General features: G+C 43.1%; 2 protein-coding genes across 3 annotated transcripts in view; one reads left to right on the top strand and one right to left on the bottom strand.

Annotated features, from left to right (window-relative positions):
- The window catches only part of VOPP1 (VOPP1 WW domain binding protein), a 63,813-nt gene extending 57,396 nt beyond the window's left edge, over window positions 1-6,417 (top strand). For both annotated transcript variants that reach the window (XM_084787323.1, XM_084787324.1), the window contains one exon: window positions 4,014-6,417. In XM_084787323.1, coding sequence (XP_084643449.1) covers window positions 4,014-4,204 — 191 coding nt within the window. In that variant the 3' untranslated portion in view covers window positions 4,205-6,417. The remainder of the gene's footprint in view (window positions 1-4,013) is intronic.
- A 7,179-nt stretch (window positions 6,418-13,596) lies between these two features.
- LANCL2 (LanC like glutathione S-transferase 2) overlaps window positions 13,597-22,179 on the bottom strand; it is a 37,993-nt gene continuing 29,410 nt past the window's right edge. The window contains exons 7-9 of the mRNA XM_084784993.1: window positions 20,465-20,641; window positions 17,629-17,701; window positions 13,597-15,885 (exon numbers count right to left, since the gene is read on the bottom strand). Coding sequence (XP_084641119.1) covers window positions 15,791-15,885; window positions 17,629-17,701; window positions 20,465-20,641 — 345 coding nt within the window. The 3' untranslated portion in view covers window positions 13,597-15,790. The remainder of the gene's footprint in view (window positions 15,886-17,628; window positions 17,702-20,464; window positions 20,642-22,179) is intronic.

The raw sequence follows: 22,179 nt of genomic DNA, 5'->3' as shown, positions 1-22,179 counted from the left end.
AGACTGAGTTGTGCATTGTAGCACACAGAGTATATATGTCAAGTCAATGCTGAGACAATATGCATCGACTTTGTGCATTTGTAATGGGACTCCAGTGGTAATTTGAAGGGCAGAAACTTGATTTTAGTTAACCATACGTATGTTCAGCATGTTTGACAGGCACTACTCTCCCACTGAGCTCCAGCCTCAGCCCTTGACTTTTAGAAACAGGGTCTCTCAGTGTAGCTAAGGCTGACTTTTAACCATAGTGTGGAGTCCAGGCTATCTTACAGCTTCTGGTCTTCTTGCCACAGCCTGCCCAGTACTTGGACTGGCACGCCTTGCACGCTATTCTTACTAATGAAGAAAAAAAGACCGAAGGTTTTTAAAAGTGAATACTCATTCGCTGGAGGGCAGGAGATAGCCCCAATTTCTATTCTGGAGTGTGAAGGAACTTCCAGTGCTGTTAGGATCAGTGTCTATGTCCAGTGTCGTGGATAAGGCAACACTCGAAGGGGCTGCTGCTTGGCCATGGGAAGCCATGGGCTGAGTAGGGCTTTGAGCTAATGGGAAGGTATGGGTCAGAGGTCAAGCTCCTTGTGAAACTGGGGAGTCTAAGTGTTTTTTTTTTTATTGAAAGCTTGGGGTTTATTGGGAATACACAATAAATGATGACAAGTGAAGAGAGTTGAGTAGCTGAGAAAGTGATGTTGGTTGAGATATGGAAAGCCAGAAGTCTGTGAGACCTAGGGTGACTCACTGTCCCTTTTGCGTTCTGTATTCCTGAGCCATGGTCACCCAGATAGGCTCCAGGATAAACTACCTCTTACTCCTCTTGAGATGAGAGTGCTGGGTTTCCTATTTGTCACCATGCACAAAACTCAAGTCCAAGTGGATTAAAGACCTCAACATAAAACCACAGACATTAACCCAGTTAGCGGAAAAAGTGGGGAAGAGTCTGGAACTCAAAGGCACAGGAGACAACTTCCTGAACAGAACACCAACAGCCCAGGCCTTAACATCAACAATAAATGGGACCTCATGAAGCTGAGAAACTTCTGTAAGGCAGGTTACACTGTCAAGAGAACAAAGCGACAGCCTACAGACTGGGAAAAGATCTTCACCAACTCTTCATCTGACAAAGGTCTAATATCCAAAATATATAAAGAACTCAAGAAATTAAACACCACCAAACCAAATAACCCAATAGAGAAATGGGGCACAGAACTAAACAGAAAATTCTCAATAGAGGAATATCAAATGGCTGAGAAACACTTAAAGAAATGCTCGACCTCCCTAGTCATCAGAGAAATGCAAATCAAAACGACACTGAGATTCCATCTTACACCCATCGGAATGGCTAAGATCAATAACTCAACTGACACCTCATGCTGGCGAGGGTGTGGAGAAAGAGGAACACTCCTTCATTGCTGGTGGGAATGCAAACTAGTACAACCACTTTGGAAAGCTATCTGGCGCTTTCCCAGAAAAATGGGAATAGGGCTTCCTCAAGACCCAGCTATTCCACTCCTTGGAATATACCCAGAGGATGCACTACCACACAACAGGGACATATGCTCAACCATGCTCATAGCTGCCTTATTCATAATAGCCAGAAATTGGAAACAACCTACGTGTCCCTCAGTAGAAGAATGGATAAAGAAACTGTGGCACATCTACACTATGGAATACTACTCAGCTATTAAAAACAAGGAATTTCCAAAATTTGTGGACAAATGGATTGAACTAGAAATTGTCATAATGAGTGAGTTCACACAGAAGCAAAAAGAGCTAAATGGTATATACTCACTTATATCGAGACACTAGTCCAAGTTGTATGTCCCCATGAAAAACTGTATCTACCAGGAACATGGGTAAGAGGGGAGGACATCCTATTGAGACTTTAGGTGTGAGAAGCCTGGGAGAATGAGGAAATAGAAGGATCCAGCGGGTCCTGGAAAACTACAGGCGAGTCTGGGCCCTGGGGTCCTCCGCAAACTATGGCAAGAGCCAAGGAAAAAATAGGCAGTAAACCTTGAACCCCTACCCAGAATAGCCAGTGGACAGAACATTCTCCACTGTTGAGCAGAGAAGGAGATCTAACTTTCACACAAACTCTGGTGCCCCATATTTGACCATGTCCCTTGGATGGGGACACCTGGTGGCACTCAGAGGAAGGATAATAGGTCACCAAGGAGAGACTTGATAGCCTATGAGCGTATACAGGGGGAGGAGGTCCCCCTCAGACACAGACATAGGGGAGGGGAGTAGGGGGGAAGTGGGAGGAAGGGAGGAATGGGAGGATACAAGGGATGGGCTAACAACTGAGATGTAATATGAATAAATTAATTAAAAAGAGAGAGAGAGTGGTGGGTTTTGTGTCAACGCCTCTACGCACCAGGAAGTCTTTGCCCAGTCATGCTCTGTGTTTCATCTCCCTGAACCTTTGTTTTTCCCAGTTTCAATCTGTGTTTTTAATCCCGCCTTGCAGACTTGTCCTTTACAGGGGATGTGTGTGTGTGTGTTTCTTTGGGAACATTTGTTATCTTCATATTATGCGTGATGCGGTTGCCTATACTTCTGAGGTTCTTTTGATTTCCATAGAATCAGGTATACATTTGGGTCTTTGAAATGTTCTCTCTCAAGTCTGGAGACATGTGCCTAACTTGCTGGCTTTCATACATGTAGTGACATCTCTCTGCTCTCACGCTCCTGGGCATGCATCTCTGCCTGAACCAAAGCTGTAGCCATCTGCTTTCACCTTCTTGGGAGCCTGAGTGACTGTTTCGTCAGGGCCTAGGCACTGAATCTTCCAGCTAACTCAACAGAACTCTGGAGAGGTCTGGATTGTGGACTTCCTCTGAGCACCTCTGTCTCTGGCTAAGCTGTCCCAATTCCTGCCGTGTTGTCTGTCTAGTGGGAGCCTTCAGCTGCTAACCACTAGGCACCATCTGCCACTGCTGCCCCTGTAGCTTCAACCACACTCCTGAGTGTGGAAAACCCAGTTTTCCAGCATATTTCAGGTCTGGTAGTTGTCAAGTTTCTCAGTTAAACGATATATGCCTACCTCTTGTCTATTCTGTTTAAATTTTTTTAATATTCTAAATGCATCTCCAAGTTCAAATATTTTATAAAATATTAAGATAAATCCAGCTAATTCCTACAAAATCTATGAGCTGACACGCCAGTGTTACTTTGAGTAGCCCCACTCTTGGGACATTGCAAACACAGCCCAAGCTATATCTCTAGTACAGAAAATTGCCGCCCCCCCCCCCTTCCTCCTCCTCTGGTCCTCAGGAGCAGAAGGCTAAGTAAGTGTATATAATAGCCCCTTCCTTCTGTTACAGAAGAAGCAGACATATCTCAGGAAACTGCCAAGTGTCCTCAGCATGGACCTGTAGGAGTTCCCTACCTGCCTGAGGCCTTTAACCCACCTGGATGACAGATATTTTTTTTGCCCTCATAAAATGGTACAGGAATGGACACCTTAACTTATGTACATGGAATTTCCAGCAAGTTGTGTTCGAAGTATGCCAACGGGACTATGATACATCTAGGCCAAGAGTCAGGAGAACAAGTTATTTCGGGGATCTTCTCACAGCCAGGGCGCTGTGACAGCTGCCTACGCTGTGGCTTCCTCACCATGACTTAGGCATATATTTCCAGCACATGTTTCACCAGCTTTCTCAAAGCCAGCTGGCTCGCTTTCAGCTCTTGGAGTCTGTGCTAGAGACCTGTGCCTCCGTAGGAGAATCCGTCATCCTTTCATTCTCCTGAGCTTTAGTGCACTCTGAAGACAGATGGCTATTTCAACACTATCTCTCTCCAGAGGGAGTGTGTCCCCTGACTACAAGACTATGCATGCTCCTCTGGCTTGTTACCAAATATAGGTATTTTCTGTACTGAGAAGTGTTCTGTTCCCAGTAGAGAGTAGTGCAGTGAATGAGGTGGGCAGAAGGGGCCTGGCAGTATTGAGATGTGCCAGATGTCGGGTTGTTCTCTTTTGCACTCATGTATGGCTATCTGTTTTTCAGGACCACAGCAAATGGGGCCGCCATATTACACTGACCCAGGAGGACCCGGGATGAATCCTGTTGGCAATACCATGGCAATGGCTTTCCAGGTCCAGCCCGGTTCACCCCACGGAGGCACAACTTACCCACCCCCTCCTTCCTACTGCAACACACCCCCTCCACCCTATGAACAGGTGGTGAAGGACAAGTAGCAAGATGCTACATCAAGGCAGAGGCTGGACACGCCCTTCTGTGTGTCCTCCCCGTCCTCACTGATTCTTGCTATAGGATGGTCCAAGAGGAAATCGCTCTGCTATTTTCAAGGCAAGCCCAGTTCTCCTTCAAGTTTTTTGTGGAGGACATTTGAATCCACACTGTCTCCTCTGTTGCTTCTGTTTCTGATGTAGTCTGTGCTCTCTGAGAGAGTCTGGCAGCAGTCCCTGAGGGTTGACATTCCTTGGGAGGGGACCAAGGTAGATCCTCAGGGAGAGAGGCTAAGAGGAAAGGAAGGCATAGCCTATGTGTCAGGGGGCAGATAAAAACAGTCAGGCTGAGATAAATCTCCCATGATGCAGTAGTTGGCAAAGAAATTCCAAGGGCCACTGTCCCAGCCCATTCTCCTAATACAAACTGTGGATGTGCTAGGGAGGCCTGTTGACGCTGTTTGGTCTCCACTCACATTCGGAAAACAGGCTTTCCTCTGCAGGAAAAGGAAAGACCCAGGTGCATGCTACTTCCACTGCAAAATGAGGGTCAAGATTCAAGCCCCAGCTGGACATAATCTGCAGTTAACTAAAGACCGTTGAAGAGGGGAATGTCTTTAAGCCAGGGGAAACAGCTCCCTGCTCTAAATGGAGACATGGAATTTTATGAATCATGATCTGGCTCCAGATGGAAAAACATGTTTCTTTTTTCTTTTAGTGCATTTATGGAAGTAAGAGTCCTGTCCCTTGAGATCAAGTGGAGAGTGTGAACTCTTGGGGTCACTGCTCAGAGAGTCCCAACCCCCTTCCCTTAGGTAGTTCTGGTGATGGGTCTCATGGACACTTCCGAACAGAGGGACACATTAGGCTGGGTAGTGACATTGACCCTTGGAGAGGGCAAGAGCAGCCAAAGAAGCCCAGCAAAGAAAGAGCCGCTCTTCTGAGTAAGATCTGGCGGGTATGTGGTCCTGGCAGAGATGTGCTGGGCTCAGAAGAGGGGACATTTGTGAGTAGAACAGTGGAAGCCTTCTTAGTTGCACAGACCACATAGTCAGAAGTAGAGAAAGAAGGTGTAGTTAGAGCTTCCGTTTCCCAGGTGAGAGTCAGAGCTCACCCATAGCTTTACAAGTAGTGGAGGGGGTTGTGAACAGTGAGGAGTCATGTTCCCTTGCGTAGTTAGTCATGTTGATATGTATTTAAACCCAGAGTGAGACCTTGTGTAGTAAGGGCAAGGTGGTGTAGGTAAGATGTCTAGAGTATTTATGTGTAGCATGGTGGGAACTGGGGCTGCAAGTAAAGGGAGTGGCATTTTAAACAAACTAATCAGAGCCTTGTGGTAAATCGTTACTTGTTGAATCGGGCATCCAAACATCTCTCTCTCTCTCTCTCTCGAGTGGACATGGAGTGTTCTTTACAAGACCAGGAGGCATGGTGTCATTCTCCGTTGGGGTATTTATGAGGCAGGGGTTCAGGGATCAGGACAGTAGCTGCATGGCCTTAGTGTAAGGACAGAACGCATGGGGACTTGATAGATAGGTACAGATGCTGCCGCCCAAGTCATTGACCACCTTTGTGTCTCTGGTCACTGGACCCAGTACCTCTCCCTGCTTGGGTCCTTGTTTTAAATAAGACAACAAAGCACAATGTCTGCTGTTTACAATCAAGATGACTATATGGTCCAAACATTTCCTCTCTCTTCTATCACTTGTGGTTTTAACTTCAATTTCCTCTGTTCCTTTTCAAATGGAGAAGCACAGTCAGAGCTGCCCCTGGGATTGCATCCAGGAACAGCTGAATCCAGGCACTCACTCAGTGCCCCTGACTAAGTCTTATCTTTTTTGATAGCAAATCCTTTTGAGAAGCTGAATGACTGATAGGGCTCAGCAATTTTATACTCCAGCGTCTGTGTAAGATAAATTTTGTTTGCCACTGAGCCTGCGTTGGAATTCCTACAGCTGTAAACAATGGCAACACCTACGGAAATTGCACTTTCTGGGGTGTTTCCCAGCATTCTTGTTTCCTTGTGTTTGGTGGGTAACGCTCACCCTTTCAGCAGCTCCATTGATGTGTGCTGAGGTCCTATAGAGCCACTGCGTGGGGACAGACCTGAAGCAGACTTGTGCATGCTCTTCCTTGGCAACAATTGGCTCCTATTTCTTCTTTGTTCTCTTTTGATAGGGTCCTGTTTCCTATGTATAAAAAAATAAAAGCAAATTTGGTCATGTGCTTTGATTTTTTCCCCCCTCTGGGGAGTGGAAAGGGGGTGGAGGTGGACTTCCTCATGAGAAATCATGCACAGTGGATCATGAATTAACATGGGGGGCAGATCATGTGCTCTGTCTACATGCTTGGAAGCCAAGTGTTACTAGGAATACGTGTTTTGAAAAATCAAGATAGGAAAAAGTTGTCCGAAGCAAGTTGAAAAGCAGAATTATTTACCTAACAGGGTTGGAGCAGGCATGTGGCTCTGTCCTTCTATGGTAAGCTGGCCCTCACTTTAAAGTTCCACTGTATAGCTGGGCACGGTGTTATGCAGGGTGTGGTCTCTGCTGTTCTGCGATCTGAGGCCAAAGGACTGCATGACAGTCCTGCAAGACAGGCTAGAAAAGAGAGCAGCTCCCATCTCAAGACAACAAATGTCCTGCTCTCAGGACATTGTGCTGCTTGGATGTGACTGTTGATTTAGCCACCACAGCTACACTGCATTTGGTTAAATTAGTAAATGACGTTAAGTTTTATCTTCTGACTTCTTCAAATACTTGCCTTAGAAGCCTGGTCCCTTCTCTGTTTGTAGACCCACATTTGGAGTATTTATTTCAAGGTTATTGCCAGACTGTGTTATGTTAACTGAATAGTCTAAGAAGCACCATAATTCTGTATTATCTTCTACTTTACAAACTTACAAATTATATACTCCTCTCGGGGAAGTAGGAAGGGAAGAGTTGGATGTATCACAGCCCTTCTGCCCAAGACCAAATCTAAGGATGGGTGAATTTGAGTGTGAGTTTGTGTGTGTCTCCCACGCACAGATGGAGATCAGCGGACAACTTTGTGGAGTTAGTTCTTCTCTTACCCCTTTACATTGGGGTCTGGGGATAGAACTTGGATTGTCAGGCTTATGTGACAGATGTCATACCTGCTGAGCCATCTTGCCGGCCCTTTAATTTGTATGGTAATTTGTATAAGAATGCCCCTCAGGCTCATATATTTGAATGCTTAGTAGTCATTAGGGAATGGCAGGGCTTGACAAGGATTAGGAGGTGTGGCCTTGTTGGAGGAAGTGTGACACAAGGGGTGGGCTTTGAGGTTTCAGAAGCTCAAGTCAGGCCTCGAGGCTTGCTTTCTTCCTGCTGCCTGATGACCTGGATGTACAATTGGCAACTACCTCTCCAACACCATGTCTGCCGACACGCAGCCATGTTTCCCGCCATGACCATAATAGCTTAAACCTCTGAAACTGTAAGCAAGCCCTAATTAAATGTTTTTTTTTTCATAAGAGTTATGGTGGTTATGGTTTCTCTTCACAGCAACAGAACACTGGTTAAAACAATTTATTTGGTTAGGGGTATTTCAAGGATAGGTTTGGCAAATGCTGATGTCATTCAAACCCCTTAGGTAGACAGGAAACAAACAAACAAAAAGATCATCACTTGCTTGCATCACATCTATGTTAGGCAGGGAAGACACCCCTCCTGGCCAACTTCCCCCAGAAAAAATAGTTGTTTCCAAATCAAAGGTCATGACTTAAGACGGAAAATCTTCACACACCTTCATCTGTGCTTTCCAAATTCCAATGAGCATATCAGAAGCAGCTGTCAAAACAACAAAAGATGCCAAGAACAAAAATATGGAGTAATCTCTGAAATAAAAGAAGGCTGGTGTGATTGGCTGATAAGAAAACAGGTGAGACTGGAAGGGAGCACAACCAGGGAAGTGAAGGAACAAAGGAAAAAAGGAAGGAAGGAAGGAAGGAAGGAAGGAAGGAAGGAAGGAAGGAAGGAAGGAAGGAAGGAAGGAGATGCCCAGGTATAGGCATGGACCAGAAGCTTACCTCTTACCAAGACTTTTGCATGGTTCTGGGAAGCAGGCTACTCAAATTGTTACCTGATTTAAAGAAGTGACTTTAGGCTACTCAGTGTTTCTGTTAAAAGTGTTTGCAGCTTAAGCCTCTTCGAGCTTTCCCACAATCTGTACATCTCCTCTCTACTTTGAATCTAAAATACATGCCCCCCCCCGCCTCCAAGGCCCATGTGTTAAAGGCTTGGTCCACACCTGGTTTGAATTATAAGGTGGTAGAAACGTGAAGAGGGAGGACCTCATGAGAGATGTTCTGATTTTTAAGGGTACATCTCTGAGGTGGATATTGGGACCTTTCAATTCATCTCCCAAAGTTGAAATTTGTGTTTCTCTTTGGCTATACAATAAGTGGCTCTGCTCCATCATGTGCCTTTGTATGATTGCCTCATCACAGGCCCAGAGAAACAAGACCAACCCATGATCATGAGATGAAACCTGGAAAATTGAGCCAAAATAACCTTTGGTTTTCTTTGCTATTTGTTATAGTGACACAATGCTGGGTAGCGAAATTGCCATCCAAATGAATGGAGAGATGCTGTACAAAGTAGAACCTCATGGACCTGAAGAGAGTAATCCCAGCCCCTCATATTTTTTGTTGTGAGCATAGCCTGTAACAGCTGAGCCATCTCTCTGGCCCATAGATTATTTCCTTTATCACCATCCTGCAGATGCTTTTCTTGGCACCAGAGAAGATACAGCTATGTTCCTCCCTCCCCTCTGTCTACATAATTATGGCCCTGAATCTTTTTTGGTCTTTTGTAGGGTGTTTGTTTGTTTGGGGTGTTGGTTTTGTTTTGGTTTTTTTGGTTGGGGGTGTTTTGGGTTTTATTTATTTACTTATTTATTTATTTAAGTTTGAGTCAGTGATTCTCTGGGTAACAGCCCTGGCTCTCCTGAAACTCACTTTATAAACCAGGCTGGTCTTAAACTCACAGAGATCCACCTAGTGATCTCTTTATTCTATCCTTTCTGTCACCTAGAGAGAAGAGATCCCTCCATTCTGACCCTAAAGTGCCCTCCTGTATTACATCAGCTCCCCTATCTAATTGTGGAGGCATTTCTCTGCAAAACTTATCCTTAGTATTTTGAATTCTTACCTTAGCCCATTCAGCTTAGAAACAACAGAAAAATTCCCCCAGGGTTCTAGAAGCTTGAATCAAGAACAGCAAAATGCTGAAATTAAGGCGCCAGAGATCCAGCCCATTGTGCCAGAGAGTGGGGGGAACCACGGTTTTACAATAGTGTCGTGGTTAAACACAGTGAAGTCAGGAGCACTGAGAAAAGCACACAGGAGGCTTTACAGCTGGCCTCTCCAAGTGTTGGCAACCATGTGGACAGAGGGGCCAAAAGAGTACAGCTGACAATGGCGAAAGCTGCTGAGGGTGGCCACTGGATGGTGAGTCGAAAGGTCCAGAGACTCCTAAAATACTGGGGGTGGGGGAGGGCAGCTAGACTATTTGGCAACGTGGTAGGCTCAGGTCACTCGGCCTACTGGTACCTCTACTTCCTCTGATAGAAGTGGCCTGAGTAGGGACATAGATATGAAGAGCATTGAAGAAGACGTCAAATCCACCATCACCACAGTGTGGTGGAAGTGGTAGCGGAGAAGACTGTGAGACAGGCTATGATCTGGGAGAAGAAACTGACATGAGGAGCTAGAGGACAAAGGCTGCCTCATGCATAGTCCACCATGGCCCAGAGCATCACAGAGGGCTCGTGGACAGAGAGGCCAGAGGGCTGCAGGCCAATGAGAGCTGCTGAAGGTGGTCCCTGGAGTATGAATCAAAAAGTCCACAAGTCCCAGACAAAACTTGCTTTATCTTTTATTCGGAAGAGACATAAAAGGCACTGGCATTTTGGGTGTTTGTGCTGCCTTCCCCTCTCTCTAGAGACACTCGGAGTTAATGGAAATCTTTGTAGACCATTTTCTGGTTTTGTGTGTCAACTTATTCCAGTTATGGATTTGCCTTCCTGCTCATAATGCTCCTGCCAAAACTGCCACCTGTGGACTTACAGAATGCCTTACCCACCATCATGGTATTCCACACAGTACTGCTTCTGACCAAGGAACTCATTTCACTGCCACAATCATGGAATCCACTGGTTTTACCATGCTCCCCACCACCCTGAAGCAGCTGGCCTCACAGAACGATGGAGTGGCCTTTTGAAGCAACAGTTACAGCACCGATTATGTGGTAGCAACATGGAGGGCTGGGACAAGGTTCTTCAGAACGCAGTTTATGCTTTGACTCAGCATCCGATGTATGGTACAGTTTCTCCTATAGCCAGCAGGATCCACAGGGCCAGGAATCAAGGGATAGAAAATGGAAGTCATTCCCAGTGACCCACTAGGATAGTTTTTGCTTCCTGTTCCTGCAACCCTAATTTCTGCTGGACCAGAAGTTTTGGTTCCAGAGGGGGGAGTGCTCCTGCCAGGAGCCAACAATAAACTGGAAGCTCAGACCTTCCCCTGATCACATTGGGCTTCTGATGCCCTTAAACCAACAGCCTAAGAAAAGAATAAGTGTTAGGAGAGATGATAGATCCATCAGTAAGGCATTTTCTCAATTAGTGATCAATGGGAGGGGGGGTGGCCCAGACCCATTGTGAGTGGTGCCATCCATGGGCTGGTAGTCCTGGGTTCTATAGGAAAGCAATCTGAGCAAGCCAAAGGAAGAAAGCCAGGAAGCAGCACTCTTCCATTGCCTCAACATCAGCTCCTGCCTCCAGGTTCCAATCCTGCCTGAGTTCCTGTCCTGACTTCCTCCACTGATGGATTATGATCTGAAAGTGCAAGCCAAATAAACTCTTTCTTCCACAACTTGCTTTTTGGTCATAGTGTTGTGTTGCAGTAATAGAAACTCTTAAGACAAACCAGGAGGAGTCCTACTTAGGACCCAATATTAATGCTGTCACAGTAGCCAGAGATGTCAATGCAATGAATGTTTACAAGTGAAGATATGTGGGCAGAGAGATACACTATGGGACTCCTTGTGACATACTAGGGCTTCCGCAATGAGATGTTTTCTATGCTTTGGTTTTTTTTTTTTATTTGTTTTTGTTCTTTGCTTGTGTGCTTTATTTGGAGGTGGGGGTTGCAAGGGCCAAGATGGATATAAGAGGACAGGCACAGGGGGATGAAAGTGCCTGGCGTGCATGATGTGAAACTCACAAAGAATCAATTAAAAGTTTAAAAAAAGAATTCTCCTTCCCTCCCTGTGGTCTGGTAACAGAGGATACAGGTGAGCATTCCCAGGCACAGAATGCCTGTTGTCTGTGAAGCAGTGATCTCTTGCCAACTCACAGGTTTAGTAAGCCATTAGCCTTCATCGTGCTGTCCCAGATTGCTGGCATTACTGTGGGTGATGGCAACCAAATACAGTAACATGAACAGAGTATTGCCTTATCCCATGAATAAATGTACCTCTTCCTCCTGTAGCCCACCGTTATCTCAAATTTTCTGATTATAAAATTCTTTCGTCTTGCTTATGATTTTTACTAAGCTCTGCTAAGTCCCATTTTTCATTTCAGACTTTATGGTCACAATACAGTTTTCCAACCTCTTTTGCTCACCTTGTTATTCTTTTTGTCTATTGTGACTGCTACTGTGATTTGTCATTCTCATTCTTTTTATGAACATCTATATTTTGGAATAAAATATGAAAAAAAGTTGCTATATCAAAGTATAAGTCCTCAATTTTGGACGTTTGTCACATTCATAAAAATGGAACTGATCTTTTCCATCAGTCTTTGCCAGCACAAACTGTGTGTTATACACAATTACGTGCGGAAACCATTGTAGCCATAATAATGTAGCATTGATGGATAATAATTTTGAATGAATTAGAGACTACAGATGATTGCCAATGAAAGAGATAAAGCCCCTTTTTTGTTCATTACATAAATCTCTTAATGCTTATGGATACCATCTTCTTGCAAAGGCTTGGCAACCCAAGATTGGCAAGATGAAGCTGTTATAGGAAAGGTATCATGTTTTGGATCTAAAATGTTCTCCAGAAGCTATATGCTATGGCCTTTCATGGAGTGATTAGATCCTGGGGGCTCCAACCGCATCAATGGATTGCCTCTTGATAGGTTTCTCATTAACGACAACTGAATGGTTGAAAAAAAAACTATGTAGATGGTAGCACCTAGTGAGATAAAGTATCTTGCCATTCCCCATTTGTACTTCCTGGCTGCCAACTTTGCTTTGTAACATGTTCCTGATCCACGATGTTCTTCCTCACCATAGGCCGACAGCAATGGGACCACACTGAAACTTCCAAAGTTAATAAACTTTCTTAAACTTTTTGAGTATTTTGTATTGTGATGGAAAAATGACTAATATAAGTGTTACACAGAATATAAAATATAGCATGAACTGTATGAAAAACATACGTACATGACATATAGCATTAAGTACACACATTATAAGTAAGTAGTTCTCCAGAGCATCCACTTCCAAACATAGCTCCACACAAATCTCCTCTTGAATTGCTGTCACTTCATTTCAGGTGGAAGAAGCCTAGAAAGTCCAGGACCAGCCCCACAGCACCCACCCCTTGTTTTTGAGGATGTGCAGATGCCGTAAGATCTTCAAGTGTTAAAGCCAACCTCAGACTCAAGCAATATCACAGACTGCACCATAGTTCTTCAAGCCTTTATCACTGTGGTGCTTTGAATGAGAACGGCCCCTATAGGCTCATATAGTGGAACGTTTGGTATCCAGCTGGTAGAACTGTTTGGGAAGGGTTGGGAGGTATAGCCTTGTTAGAGATGTAACTGGAAATAGGCTTTGAAGTTTCAAAAGCTCACAAGTTAACTCTCTCTTCCTTGTGCTAAGAGCCCCCAAATTAAATGTTTTCTTTTATCCTTGCCTGATTTGTCACAGCAATAGAAAAGTAACCAAGACACTAAAAAACAACTCAGTTAAGCAGTGCTGCCACCTGCTATATACTACCATTCTTAAATGCTCACTTATTTGAACTCTTTGGTTACTTGATATATCTAACCCCTGTCTTGCCTTTTACATAATCAGAGTAAGTTGCATATTTTAATTTACTCAGTCTTCCTTAAGGTGAGAGTAAGCAATATGACAAATTCTGGCTAATGAAAGATTCGTAGAACACTACTCTAGGGGCTTTCAGAAAGATTTGTCTTTCTCATAAGTAGCACTGAAATTGCTGGTACTGCCACATGCCTATTCACATTGTTTTTGACCATTATAAGTGTATAAACTAGACTGTGGCCAAGAGATAAAGACCAAGAGAATCACAGAACTACCCACTGAGACAGAAAAGAGAGAATTATGAAGACTCCATAAGTCATCACCACAAAACTGTCTTTTATTAATAATACCAAAGAACCCCAAACACTTTTTGTGGACATTAACTTTTCCCCTCCAGATTTCAAAATGGTATTCTGTGTGTACATATTTTAAGATTTTTTTCAACAATTTAGAATATAGTTGTTGACATAAACAAGCCTATGAAACAAAAGTGAGATGGTCTTTATTTTGATTTCGAACAACTCTTAAATGGCCACATGTGAACCCTCGGTCCTGGTTAACAAGTTACTTCTCCTTTGCTTTATGGGATGATGCTACAGCCTTTGTAGCAGGGCAGCATGTGTAGCAGATATGAGGAAAAACATCTATGTTGTCACTTGAGATACACATCTGTTGGTACACAGTGGAGGTACCAACCCACCTGTCTTAAAAGGGAAATATGTAACCCAAATGTTCATCATTTATTCTATGGGTATTTTATTTTTCCCTCAGCATATTGGTCAGAAAGATATTAGTATCTGTCAAACTGGGGAGAGTCACCCTGCTACTGCTGCTCTTAAGGCCCTTGGGCAATATCCAGGCCCCACAAGCTACACCATGATGCAGAAAATGGCTTATGAGATAGCCCCAGAAGCTTCTTTCAAGAAACTAAACAAGAAGAATCCCAAACATAAGCTCCGCCTTGTATTGTTTTTTATGAAATGGGTAAAAGGATGAACCATGTGTTGTTTCAATGAGAATAGACAGTACGTGGGGTCTAAAGAACAGCTTCCCCTTAGCCTATTTGTGATGGTTTGCCCTGCCTTCAGGAAGTGGTCTTAGATGGCCCTGAGAAGCCCATTATCCAGCTCGGCAGGTGAGCTGAAGGATGACCTTCAGGATTTATACACACAGATGTCATCAACCCAAGGTGAAAGAGAAGGGTCATGACACAGAGCCAGGAGGACCTGCACTGAAGAGACCTAGGAGGCACCATCAGGACACTGAAGGCCAGTTGTTCAGGGTACCAGCCCCACCAGCAAGATTCCACACTCACCATGGTATGTGCATGAAGAAGCCTTCTCTTTCACATTGTCACCATTCTTCCTACTTTATAAAAGAAGTAGAAACTAGGGCTGACACTTAGGAAGTGTTAAGGTCCAGATTATTACACAGTCCCACTTGTTTTTTTTTTTTAATAACATTTTACCTCCAAAACAAAACATACTTAGGAAATCTAGCCCACTTGCACCACAAACAGCAACCAAACTCTGAAACATGTGAAGGACTGACTACTAACTGCACAAGAATTGAACTTAATGCCCTTAGAAATAATTTTTAAAATCACCCAGAAATAACTGTCGTGGTTAGATTATTTTGATCTTTATATGTATAAATTCAGCCTAGAATTTATCATCCCAAACTGGATGAAAAATAAAGAATGTATCAGTTTAAAATTCATACTTTTAATAATTTACCAAAATGTGAATTAATCATTGGAAGGGATATGGATGGAACCATTTGGCATTATAGCTACTCTGTTTTATATTAGTAAGCCATTTCAGTAACAGTAAGGTGGAGTCTGTTTTAATAATATGTATTTGGGTAAATGTCCGAGAATTCTTAATGTTTAGTCATTAATTGTGTTGACCACAACATACAAAGAGGGGAGCAGTGTCAACTGTGTCTTCCTGAGCTCTGAAATGCACACTGACTTGCCTACTTTCCTCTGGTTTGGGAAGCTGTCTCTCACTCATGCCGTTGGGAAAAGTGCCCATGGAAAATGCTAACATAGTATTCTCACAGGATATCTAGATTTGCTAGCTGATGTTTAAGACAGACATCACACGGCTGTATGACACCCTAATTTTAGATACTATATACAAAAATGTGTGGCTGTCGGCCTTAAGCACTCACACATGCTCAGCTGAGAGTTCATGTGATGAGTGAGGCTTTTCTAGTTAGTCAGTTTACACCTATAGACAAGCACCAAGAGACATGCACACTACAAGGGGCCTAGAGATGAAGAATTCATATTTCACACCTTTAAGGGAAACGCTGTCACAGAGTGCTGATGACATGGTTTCTATCACTCATGCTCTAATTTGGGGGTCTTTGCAACAAAAGGGGCTTGTGAAGGTTTCTGCCCTTCTTTCTTCCTCTTTTAGGATTTCCAGTAGGTTCTGTGTCAGGCACTAATCAGTCAGTGGTTTTTGGTCCAACAGGTATGTTAGTGGTCTTTTTGCACCTTTTTAATCCTTCTGCAAAACCCCAAGTTCAAATGCCGGAAAGCGTGATGTCTCTGGTACCAACATGTCAGAGAGAAAGTGAACAGCACCAGCCATACCTGCAAATGAAAATGTGCAGCATTTAAGAACCACACAGGTTAGTGGATAAGACAAAGTGACATTTAATCCCTTCCTCTACCAGGGGCTGTTAAGGACGTAAGAGAAAGTACCATCATAAATTAAAAATGACATTATTACCAACAGCACCCAACAGAAAAGTAGACCATCTTTTCTTTACTATTGAGCATACATGTGTATGTGTGTGTGTGTGTGAATTCAGGCATGTGCATGCCACAGTGTGAGTATAGACTTTAGCAGACAACTTCAGGTGTCAGTCCTTGCCTTCCACTTTGGCTGAGACAGGGTCTCCATTGTCTTCGACTGCATGCACACCAGTGTGGCTGGCTGGCAAGTTCCTGAAGTCCCCCTGTCTCGCTTCCCAGGTCCTCTCTAAGATGCTGAGATTATACACTTGAGCTTTGCCTCTGTACATCTGGGTTCTGGGAGCCGAAACTCATATTCTTACACTTGTGTGATGAGCACATTTTCCTACTGAGCTCTCCTCAGTGTCTGAAGTGGCTTTTGGGTTCTTATCTTGCATTTGAGATGTTAAGATGACCCTGTGGGGCTGGAGAGATGGCTCAGCAGTAAGTAAGATGATACTGCAGCATCTCTGGATGCAGATCTCGGATGCAGCTCAGTGCTACGATGCTTATCTAATTGGTGTAAAGGCTTGAGCACCATCATCAGCATGTATGGTTTTAAAAAGCAAACAAAAGCCTCTGAGGAATTTAAGAATGTTGCCAAGTGTTTGTCAATAAAGGAAACTTTCCTCTCAGAAATTTTACAGTCTCCATCCAACTTTATCTCTTCTTTAGCTTCTGAGAAAGTAAATTTCAAAGAAGTGTGTTTTGTTTATGTCAAAATCCCTCCCCCTAAGCAGGGGGCTGATTAAACAACAGCTTTTGAAATTGACTGACAGGAACTGGGAGTTGGGTGGGGGCTTCTTGTCCTCCTGTGTCTCCCCTCACAACTTCAGTTTGCTTAGTTAGTTTTCTTCTGCCATAAAATTCACCCACAAACAAATACATAAATCCTCAGTGTTCTTTTTTTCCTTTGGACAAACTGTACAACCTGTATCAAACAAACCTTCATCACAATCAGGATTTATCACCCTAGAGTGGTTCCATGTGTCCCTGCATTCTACATTCCATCATTAGAGGTGACTGCCACACTTGAGTTTTGTCTGTTTCAGAACTTGACCTGGATGGAATCTGTACACAGCCTCCGGGGACCAGATTCTTCTCTTAGGTTCCTGCAGTTCATGTCTGGTTGGTGGCTGCTAGTAGTCTACTGAGTACTATATCAGAGGCTGTTTCTTTGTTTTGCTACTGAAGAATATTTGTGTTGGTCCAAGCTTTCTCTACAAGTTTTTATTTGATGAAAGGGTTCTAGAAGCTTATTTTAAAGAATAGAGAAAAATCAGGAACCTATTAGAATCCAACAGAAACAAATAGTAGCCCTAAATACCTTTGAGAGGACTCTAGAAAAAAAATACTACAAAGCAAATTCAGAAGAGTAAACTTAACATCTCCCCCCATCCAGTAAGCCTTCCAGGGTATGTCCTTGTGCTTATTTCACAGAAATTCTAAACGTTTTGGAGTGCTTGCAAGCGCAAAAATTCTGAAGTTTTCCTGAAGCAATAGCAAATGTACTAGTGCTAGTCCTCAGAACAGAGAGAACAATTTCACTAGCCCAAATATTTAAATATATAGATTTATTTTATTTTTTTATACTCATACCTTCAAAGAGGGAATAGGGTCTGTCAGGAATGCGGCACCCGTGTGCTCCGTAATCTAGACACCATTCTGCAAACTAAAAAGAAAGACAGTTCTTTTTAAGAATAGAATTTTGTCAGAGGCAATGAATGGGACACTTTAATGAATTTATAAGAACTAAAGAGTGGGCTCAGTGGTTAAGAGCATATAGTTCAGTTCTAAGCACCCACACACAGCAGGTGGCTCACAAACATCTGAAATTCCAGCCTTCATAGGAACCGACGTCTTTGACCTCTTGGGGCACCTGCATTTCCATGCTCATTCCTACAGACACACAGAGATATATAACTTAAAATTTAAAAAAACAAATGTTGAAAAAATAATTAAAGAGTCCAGTTTGGTCAGTAGTGGTTCCAGGGCTCTGGACTGGAATGTATGGCCAAAAACCCTACAGGATGAGAATGAGGGACCTTTCATTGCCTGTGTCTCTTCTGTAGATTACAGCTACCTTAAAGCACTGTAGGGACACCTGGAGAAGAAATGCGCACTAACTCAGCAGCACCCTGTTCCTTCCAAGCACCAGCTTCATCTGAATAAAATCCCTGGCTATGAACCTGCTCTCAGACTTGGTTACTGGCTCTCCGTGGCCTGCAGCCATGCTCCAAGAGAACATGCTTGGGATGCTTCCCGACCTTGCTGTCCTCACCTCTAAGCTGTTGCTGGAACAATTCTTCACTGTGGAAATACCTAGCCTTAGCTCTCTACTCTACGGGTTTTGCATCCTAAGTAAGTTAGTGCCTTCCTTCTTACATCACGACTTTGCCTTGGTGTGTAACTCATCACTTCTCCACTAATGATTCGACAAACACCAATGTGGAAACCCAAGGTCATCTTGGTTCTTCCCCACCAGATTCACAGTGATTTTTCTAAAGAAGAGTCTTAACATGGGCCATCCATTTTCCAAATCAGTGTTCAGTCTGGCTGGTTATTAAAATTAACCCTTAGGTCCTGAAAATCACTAGTAAGAGAGATTCTTTATTTAAATAGTCAGGAGTGGGTCACAATGAATCTCAGGTGTAAATCAAGGTTGAGAACTGCTCTGTGCATCTCTGACTTCAGGTCCTAACATCTCCCCTCCCGTGGCATCCCACAGCTCTGGCGTGCTCTCTCTCCATATACACTGAGGTGTTTCCTGACTCTGTAGCTTTGTATTAGCTATTATAAAAGGAAAGTATGCCACTTACCCAGGCTACTCCCTTCCTAACTGACCTACAAAGTACCATCTTTAAGAAAAAGATCTCCCTACTTATTTAACCATCCAGCATTATACTTACCTTTGCCTCTAGCTCCTGCCTGTCCTGACCCCATGATCTACTGACCAGGAACTTTACATCATTCTCTTAGATCCTTCAACCTCCAGGCCATTAGGCAGGCAATGTCCTCTCTTTACAACTTTCCTCATCCTCCTTTGAATAACTTTCATGAATCCTTCTAGTTTTGGCCTACCCACCATTTTCTGACCTCCCAGGACTAAACTGAGCACTGCTCTCTTGTTCTTCTATAGCACCCAGTAATCATTCTATGAGTGTGGGCACCATACAGATAAATGCATTCTGAGGGATTCCAAAATGGGGAGGCCTGTTCTATTTGGGTTGACAAAAAAAAATCATAATGGTAGTAGGGTTCACTGTCCAAATGGTATTAAAAATACGGTAACCATAATGTTTCATCTGTCAAGGGCTACTGCAAACATTTTGGTGTATTCATCAATCGTTAATCATTTTAGAGTATATATGTAATTACACCATGTGAAACATGCAGGGTAATAAACATACAAGCAACCATTTACCATGTTTGGCTTCATGCTATTCATGAAAATGCACTCAAAGTATATTTGGGGCCTTGTGCTATTGATGTACATATTATAAGGAAGTACCCTAGATAAGGACTAACATGGATCTTATGTTTCACCAGTTTGAGCCAAGCAATAAACAAAACATTGAATAAATGACTGGGTGATCCTTCCATGGGCAGTCTTAAAGACTCTGAGGAATGTCATAGTTAAACTTAACACTGAAATGGCAAAGAGGTGCTATGCAAATCACAAGGGGAAGTGCATTTTTGGTGAAGGAAATAGTTAACAACAGTTTAGACACTGTTGCTCTCTAGTGTGGTGTGCCTAAAAATGGCATAAGATGAGAAGAAGAATTAGTGGACTAGGAAGGGTCAAGGCCTGCAGCACTACAGTCTCTCAGAGAAAGGGGGAAGGTTTGACAAGCGGTTTAATGGGAACCAATGAAGGACTTAACTAGAAACAACTGTAAATAGTCTCAGTGTTGTATCAATTAACTCTTGAAACATCCTGGGTACATAGTCATCTTCACCCCATTTTTTCAAATGAAGAAATAAAGGCTTGAAGAATAAATATACTTTAAGACAATAAAACATTTTTATAAGCCAAGTATGATGTCAAAGATCTGTGACTCTAGAACTTCGGGGGTGGAGCAGGAAGGTCAGAGTTCATGGTCATGCTTGGCAACAGCAAAACCAAGGCCTATCTGTGCAAGTTGAGACCTTTTCTCAAAAAAAAAAAAAAAAAAAACAACAACAACAAAAAAAAAACAAAAAATAATGTCAATATATAGCACCATGATTCCAGAACTTGTGCTCTTTGGAGTAACACTGATGTTTGCGAGCTTTATCTCATAGACTGAGACACAGAGGGCCAAGGACAAGGCTGTGCCAGAAGAAATAGATTAAACCACAGATTGGGAGGAGTAGGTTCTAAGACAGAAGAGGAGTTGTGCTTTTAGGCTCTGTTCTGGGAAGTTCAGAGCTGTGTGGGTAGAGGTGCCCTCACCTTGCAAGCTCGATAGAGGTACTTCTTATCCTGGGTCAGATGGTAAAGGGACAAAAAGGAATAACCATTTCCAGAGGTCCCATGGCAGATTCCATAGCCTTTCCGGAGCAGACCTCGCTGCCAAATCACATCACTGCACTCCATGGCCTCTTTCAAGTATTTTTCCTCCTTAAAAACCTGGAGAGTAAGAAAGCAAAACAATTAGCAAAATGTTTTGAGTAAGAGTCAGAAAAACGCTTCCTCACTGATTAGAAAAATGTACACTATGAAAACTGATACAGCATTAGGTTTTAACAAGCACAAGAGCCTCTTCACCAAGGCAGGCAGATCTGTATGCCCTTCTCCAGAATCTTACCACATCATCCTAAATCTGCCAGATCTAAGATCCAGTGTCCAGGCCTTGTCTGGCCATCTGTGCCTATGTGGCAACCAACCTCTAAGCTTCCATCAGGACCTGGCCCTGCCTGCCTGGAACCCACAAGACCCTGGAACAACACATGCAACCTCTCTACCCAGCCAGATCTACCCTACACTAGAGACTTGGATCAGGGCACATACCCTGCACACCAACCCAGGCTACCCTGTTCAACTGACTTCATTCCACCGGAGTTATTTCCAACCTTCAGGCTTAAACTCACTCCCACATTATCTCCTCTGTTCCAACCTGCTCTACCCATACCAGACACAGAACTAACAAAAGAGGTCCCCACGCCCAGATCTCATTGCAAAAATACAAACAATATGAAAGGTCACTCAGCATTCTCTCTCCAAAACCTACCAGCCCTGTAGATATGTTTGCTAAAGAAATACCTAGTTGAACCACAAGACACAGAATTTAAAGGAACAATCATAGATTTTTTTCAAAGAATTAAATGATCTTAAAGAAGACACAAGAATAGAAACAAAATACTTGCAATACAGATAGACATATATCGAAAAGATTATCCAGCATGACCAAGTTGGCTTGGTCCTTGAAATCCAGGACAGTTCAGCATTCATAAGTCAATCAATGTAGCAGACAACATAAACTGACTTAAGTAGAAAAATCACATGATCTTCTCAATTTATTTAGGAAAGACCTCTGACAAAATTCAACATGACTCCATGATAAAAGTCCTAGATAACACAGGAATATAGGGAACATACCTCAACATAATAAAAGCTATATATGAGAAACTCACAGCCAACATCATCCTAAATAGAGAAAAACTTGAAGCAATCCTATCCTAGTGAAGCCAGAAACAAGACAGGGATGTTCACTATCCCAGTTCCCTTTCAATACCGTGCTCCATGCAACTAGCTGAAACACATGAGAGTGAAATTAGAGGGAATCAAGTACAAAACCAAGTCAAACTATTCCACCTGCCAGGACAAATACATTAGAGAGTCCAAGGTCCTTACTAGAAACAATACAATTCAGCAGTATGGCAGGAGACAGAATCAACTTGTAATCTGAACTAGAAAAGTGGTTGAATTCTGTAAGCAGGGCTTAATAGGCTGTCCTACTAGGAGACTGAAAGACTGTGGAGAGAAACACAGATTGTAGCAGTAAAGTTCAAGTCTCAAGAGGAAAGAAGAACTTTAACAGCAACTGGGCCAGATACATACAAGTATATCTAGTATCACCTATCTGTCTGTCTAATTATCATTGATTTAACTATCTGTCTGTCTGTCTATCTATCTATCTATCATCTAACATCCATCTGCTTATCACC

Source organism: Acomys minous (genome assembly GCF_964271855.1).
Source record: "Acomys minous genome assembly, chromosome: 6".
Taxonomy (NCBI): domain Eukaryota; kingdom Metazoa; phylum Chordata; class Mammalia; order Rodentia; family Muridae; genus Acomys; species Acomys minous.
Note: the sequence above shows the minus strand (reverse complement) of the source record. Positions and strands in the feature narration are given on the sequence as shown.